General features: G+C 41.3%; 1 protein-coding gene across 1 annotated transcript; it reads left to right on the forward strand.

Moving 5' to 3' along the window:
- Positions 1-915: 915 nt before the first annotated feature.
- LOC133123493 (keratin, type II cytoskeletal 8-like) lies at positions 916-6,228 on the forward strand. The gene is made up of 7 exons (XM_061233963.1): positions 916-1,074; positions 3,075-3,283; positions 3,879-3,939; positions 4,523-4,618; positions 4,711-4,875; positions 5,354-5,479; positions 6,004-6,228. Exons 1-7 carry the CDS (start codon positions 916-918, stop codon positions 6,226-6,228), a joined length of 1,041 nt encoding a protein of 346 aa, XP_061089947.1.
- The last annotated feature ends 651 nt before the right edge of the window (positions 6,229-6,879 follow it).

Here is a 6,879-nt window from a genome sequence, read left to right on the forward strand (position 1 = left end):
GGTGCGTAAACTTTCGCTGCATTCACTGAGAGATCAATTGCACAACGGGTGCGCAGGTGTGTAATGATGGAGCTGTGCAGCCCTATTTATACTGCTGTTCGCAGCGTTTCCGTCGCCTGGCATTCCAAAGAAGGAGGTATGGAATGGTGGAACACCCCTGCCCTCCAGGCTTAAGTTTGCTTTCAGGTTTAACTTTTTGAGTCTTACTCTAAAGAAAGCTGTTATCATTTATGCTTGGCCTTATTATTTTTCTACTTGAATTTATATTGTATTAATACTTTCTTCTGAATTAGATTTTTTTATTTTTATGGTCATAAGGTTTTATCCCAATTTTGCCTTTAGTAATTGTATCCTCGGCACTGATTTCCGAACTCGAATAGTGAAGTTTAAAAACATATTAAGTTGCATAGAAACCACCACTGCACAAAGAGAGTAGTATGGCTCTTCTTTTCTTTTCTTTTTAAGTGAAAGCAAGAACCTTATCAACATTCATATAACCAAGTATTAAATCACTTTTATTTTGTCTTAAAGGGTATTTTATGAAACACCAGATCATGGGGCGTTTCTGACCTCGTAGGCTTAATTGGGTGCTGGAATGAGTTTATGCATATCAGTGTATGTATTATGACATTGGACGAAAGTATCCTAGGCTGTGCCTGCAATTGATACGCAATTTCTCAGGTAGATTAAACGTACTAAACGCACATTCAGGACTGTGACATTTTCTGTGGGATAGGCTACTGACACATTCCAGGTGAGCTAGGGGTAGGCCACAGAACTGTAAGGGCCTGAATAATTCATGAGAGGAGGTCCATTCCATGCCTTATATACAACGTTAAGGCTCTCTGTCGTTGTGGCTCTCTGGTTTCTTGCTTGTGCATCTTTTCACCGAAAACACCAAGCTCTGTTAACAAGATGGCGAGTACTACTCCTCGTAAAGGGATAAAGACTAACCCTTCCCTTCTGCAGAATTCCTCCAACAATGATGTTGACCCACGCGACCATCGGAACAAGTCTCAAGAGAAAGACCAGATTGTTGGGCTGAACAACAAATTCGTTAATTTCATCGAGAAGGTCAGTGTGCGCTTGATTTGCAGTCTTACTAATGTATTATGCGCGGATCTTTAAAACAATGTTATGTTAATTATATTCTAATGTTCATAATAAATTAGGCTATAGGCTATTACATTGTTGCATGACGGATGTTAGCCTATACAATTAGTGATATGATGCATAGCCAACTACTTAGCCAATACAATAAATTATAATATAAGTATTAGGCCTATTAGCCCACTTGTTCGATTTATTTGATTTAATTCATTAAGAGGGTTCATTCTTAGTCGTCTATCCAGAGAGTATTACCGCCGAGTATAGTATTAAGTAGTCTATTTATCTTCTACTAAATGAGTAGAACATTGTGGGCTATTCAGGATAATAGAGCGGAGCAGTGTTGTGCCGCAATCTTGACTGCTGCCCTGCCAGAATTCGACAACACCTGCGCTTCGACAGTGACATGTAGACTACACACCAGCCTCCGGGCTGCTACCTCTCTTGCAGAAGGGCTTAAATAAAGTTATAATTTTTTAAAATTTCTAAATCTATTTCAATAGAATGATTAAGCTATTCGTTAGACTATTAAGAAAGCCTATCATTAAAAGCAAAACGAAATGCACGCACTGCAGCTTACTGTAGGCTATATAGCCTACATTTTATTACATTTATGAACATGACACTATAGGCTACTTGAACACCAAAGTCAATTATATATGTATTATTCAGGTCAGTGGATTAAGGTTTGGCTCATTACGCCCAAGGCCTCACTGTTTGAAGTAAAGTTCGTTTCCAGTAAGCTCTGCTTTTCTTTTAAGAAACAGTATCCCATGTCACTACTCCTATCCGTGGTGTTCTTTGAATGGATTCGTCTATTATTTTCTTTGAGTTCTATTACGCGAATCTTATTTGTGTCCCGTATAGATAGCCTAATAAACGACTCCAATTAGCCTACAGTACAAAACGAAAACCCTTTATTTTTCATTTATTGACCAGAGCGACGTTTGCGAGCATAGCTGAATTCAGTGTAAATTCATTGGAGTAAAGCAATTCAAAGTTTGTATATCATTCAAAACGATATGCTCGGTGGCTGTAGACTTGGCCAACTGAACGTCTGTCGGGCAAAGGGACTTCATGCATGTTTTTATTTCAATATGAGTCTGGTAACCTTGCTAGACAAATAACTACCATGTAGGCCTATATCCAGTTTCAGATAAGATGCACCTGTCGGCCACATTTGCTTGTGGACATAACGCTGGATAATGACAGACGCTACCTACTGGACAAAAATATTATTTTAGGAGACAATTCAGTTTTTAGTCCATGATTGCTGTGTTCGAAACCGCATACTTAGCATGCTACCCGTAAGACATTTAAATGCAATTCTGCCGAAATTTAGTACAAGTAGTAGCCTATGCTAGTATGCGGTTTCGAATATTACGCATATATGATTCGCTCTATCGTATTCAGTTGGAAGCAAGGGGCCAGCTTTCGGTTCTCAACCCCACCACCGGTAATAATCGCGCCCTCTACTGATGGGCTCCGCTCAAAAAGCCAATTTCCCACTTGGGCGTCATTCATTTCGGAGAGCAAAATAAAAATAGGTTACCTCCACTCATATATTGAGGTTAATTCTGGGCATTATATTCAAAAGAAAAATCACTTATACATATTTGAATTGGACTGCTAGTGAGCAAGATGTGTAGGAAAGGTTCTGAAGGAAAATTATTATAATCTCTCCAAGACCTGCAAGCAGATGTATGAGCAACAACATACATGCCAAGTGTCGGCATTATGCATTGCAGATAAAGTTCAGGCAACATAAACACAATTAAACATTGCACTGTTATTTTTCCTGATGGGCTTCATTCTGTGGTACTTGAACAATTAACTGAGATTTGTGTTGTAGTTAGTTTCATGGTTGTCTCTCCAGTGGCTAGAAATAGTGTCTATATTATCCCATTTGTGTTCAGTGCTCCTTTTACACTGGTGTGACGTGACTTCTTACTGGAATTGGTTTCTAGGTCCGTCGTCTGGAGCAGGAGAACAAAATTCTGGAGACCCGTCTCAAGATTCTTCTGGAGCAGGAGTCCTATAAGGGCAACATCAAAGAGGTTGTGGATGAACTGAGCAGCAACTTGCAGCGGCAGATCGATGGACTGTCCCTGGACCGGCAGAAGTTGCTGTCGGAACTGGACAGGACTCAGAATGATATGGACCACCACAAGATGAGGTGAATTAAAATGTTATGCAGGCAGGCATATAAACTGGGTGAGCATGGGGGGAATGCTTCATTGAGGACTTTAATGTTCTATCAGAACACTAGGCCTCATGCAAGAACCACTCGTACGAACAGATTTTGTTCTTAAATAGCTCGTAAGAGAGAGCTTTATATGAAAATGCACGAGGCCCAGACTACACTCTCATACATAAAGTGAAAGAGGAGGTACATTTTTGTTCTTCAATGATCAGATTTCTCAAATGTATCCTGTACAGTAATGTTATTTTTGGATGCAAATGGGTTTCCCAAGCAAGAAATCTACAAATTAATTATAAATTGCTGGCTTGGAGTAAAATTTAATGTAGATGGTATTGGATGTGCAAATGGTGTCACCACATTGCAGCAATAGGATCATCCTTCATCACCAAACAACTTCAATTTGGGGAGAATATAAAAAAGGAAAATGCATTCATTTATGATGGTCGAGTCATAAATGGGCAGATTCTATTTCACTTATCATGATTCCCTGCAGTAAAATAGTTTATGATTTAACACACTCCAGCCACCCCTGTTTGCCCTTTGACCTGTTGAAATCTGCATTTGACAGATATCAAGAAGAAATGCAAGCAAAGACTGAGGCAGAAAATGATTTTGTGATCACCAAGAAGGTAGGAGAATCCACTGTCATTTCTCTGCCTTACATTCATATCACATAATTATTTGTATCTCTGCTTATTCTATTAATCAGCAAACATTGTTTTCCATTCCATTCCCATTCAGCACTTCCTCCCCTTATGAGGATATTAAAGGGATTCCTAATCCCATATTTGGTTATACAGCTGAGATACTTTTCCTTTTTAGCTGAAACTGGTTAGCACACAAAGTATAATTTCCATACCTGCATTCCAGGTGTCTATGGCAGAGACATTTCATGAAGGCTTTAGCTATTGCCTTTAGCTGTTTTCCTAAACACTGTAATTTCCTTAAGAAAGGGCCATAAAACTGGCAAACTCACAACTGTTTTCATCTGAACCATGTTCTATGACTGTTAATAGATGCTTGAAACAACTTTTTGGAATTTACTTTGAAGCTAGAGACCCCTTCAGGGCCTAACATGTCGAAATGAGGGATTATGATATACTGTATGGCTTCAGTACTAGAATATAGTGCTGTGAACAACCCTTGAGAGAAGGAGCTCTGTAGTTAGTGTTTTCTGTGGAAGGAAACCGTGTATTTGATTATGTCTTTCAGGAAGTGGACGACACATATCTGCAAAAGGTGAGCCAGGAGTTGGAGCTGGAGGATCTGATGAGTGAACTGGACTTCCTGAAGCGTGGCTATGACGAGGTGAGACTCCATTTTGATCAGATTGTCACTTTTGGTCCAGGGATTTTATTTTTTGGGATATTCTCTCATCCTGACTGGCCTTTTTTTTTCAGGAAATCAAGGAGTTGCAGTCCCAGGTGCAGAACGACACAGTGATCCTGGAGGTGGACAACGCGCGGGCCCTGGATATGAAAGAGATCGTGGACGAGGTCAAGGCCCAGTATGACACGATGGCAGCCCGTGGTCGAGAGGAGGCTGAACTGTGGCACAAAAAGAGGGTGAGCTACATGAGACTCTACAGTCCAAACATATGCTCAGCTCTGTACTCTTAACACTCAAACTTATGTTTCCCTACCAAATCAATTCTTACAATTTGACACAGCTTATGAATATCAATGTGGGGTAGGGGCATGCCCAAGGACAATCTTTCATTTGTTTATTTATTGGTTTATTTAATAGAGACAGTGCACATTAATAAACATTACAATTTTACTGTAAATGCGCCAGAGTTAACCAAGAGGCTATTTTTCTTCCGTACTCCCTGGACAGATGTTACAGAATCACCCTAAAAACAGAATACAAGATTATACAAATGTGTGTGCCAAATTTAGTGACAGACTGCGCAAAATAAAACATGCCATTCTGTACCCTGATTGATAATCTTACTGCAGAAATCATCCTCTGTGAGCTCTTTTAGTTGTGCCGGTGCCGGCGTCCTGTGTGCTGAGCTCATTCCTATTCCTCCTCCTGTTCCAGATTAATGACATCTCCCAGGAAGCGGGGAAACATGAGCAGGATCTGCGAGATGTGAGGAAGGAGATCGCTGAGTTACAGCGCCAGATCCAGAGACTCAATTCTGAGATCGAAGCCCTGAAGAAACAGGTGAGTCAGTGTGCCAACACCCACTGAAGGACGGTAGTGGTCCCATCTCCGTACGAACCCCCTCCTTTTAATCTATATCCCATCCTCTCCCCCTGTCCCCATCCCCATCTCTGCCCCCTCTCTGTGAAATAAAATTCATCTTATGTTGCCAAAGCACAAAAAGAACATAGTATTTGTGGACATACAGATTACACACATAATTGTATAGGCCTACTCAAATAGGTCCACTGGTTGTCCCTCTGTTTGTGGCAAGCTGTGATGTAATTGGCTGCTATTCTAATGCATTTCTTATGTTCTGCTAATAAATAGGGGAGCTTTTCATGGCCATATAAATTTTCAAATTCCGGGCATATTTTTGTGAACTTTGGGTAGAAATGTTCCCTTATGTCCTGGTAATTTTGTAAAAAGTGTAGCTCTGTCTCCACCACTCCCTGAGCACACACTGTTTCCCTGTGCCTGCTCTCCTCCCTTTTGTTTGACCACTTCCTCCACTTTGACCACTGACCGTTTCTCTCCCACTCCAGAAAGTGAACCTGGAGAAAGCGATAAACGATGCGGAGCAGCAGGGAGACCAAGCGCGGGAGGAGGCCTTAAACCACATCCACCTGCTGGAGCAGGCGCTGAGGAAGGCCAAGCACGACATGGCGCGCCAGGTGCGCGAGTACCAGGACCTCATGAACCTCAAGCTGGCCTTGGACATTGAGATCGCCACCTACAAGAAGCTTCTGGAAGGGGAGGAGATGAGGTAAGGGACAGAGGGGCATGGCACAAATTCAGAATTATTTTGGATTCAAATATTTTCCGTGTTTTACTGTGCGTGTCACATTACATTATTGGCATTTGGCAGACGCTCTTATCCAGAGTGACGTACAGTTGATTAGACTAAGCAGGAGACAATCCTCCCCTGGAGTAATGCAGGATTAAAGGCCTTGCATGTCCCAGTCATTTACCTTAACCACTATGATACAGGCCGCCCCGCTTGTGTAATGCTTTGAAACCTATGACCTATCAAATTCTCCAAAAGTTCAAACTACTCCTTCTGGTCCTCTTGGTTGGCTCAATTGCACCATGCAAGATCAATCTAGCACTGAAGTATTTGAATCCAAAACAATTACGCAGTTGACCGAGGTCTGATGTACACATGTAATCTGGGTAGTGTTCATCTCAGAAATGCGGTCTCTATCTTCTTTCTGTAGACTGGCCGAACAGGAGAGAACACCATCCCGACGTAACCCTATCAACCAGTTGGGTAAGAACATTGCTTATTTTATGACAGACAAATCACTGATCCTCTCTGAGAGGTACTGTAAAGCCACTATAACAGTTGCAATAATTCATTCTCATGATGGTCACAGTATATGCTATGGACATGATCCAAAATGTTGGTCACCCCAGATCAA

This window comes from Conger conger, chromosome 3, assembly GCF_963514075.1.
Source record: "Conger conger chromosome 3, fConCon1.1, whole genome shotgun sequence".
Lineage (NCBI taxonomy): Eukaryota > Metazoa > Chordata > Actinopteri > Anguilliformes > Congridae > Conger > Conger conger.

Coding starts and splice junctions, on each gene's coding strand:
- LOC133123493 (XM_061233963.1), top strand. CDS start 916: ATGGCGAGTACTACTCCTCGTAAAGGGATAAAGACTAACCCTTCCCTT. Junction 3,940..4,522: donor ATTTTGTGATCACCAAGAAG/GTAGGAGAATCC, acceptor TATGTCTTTCAG/GAAGTGGACGACACATATCT. Junction 4,876..5,353: donor AACTGTGGCACAAAAAGAGG/GTGAGCTACATG, acceptor CTCCTGTTCCAG/ATTAATGACATCTCCCAGGA.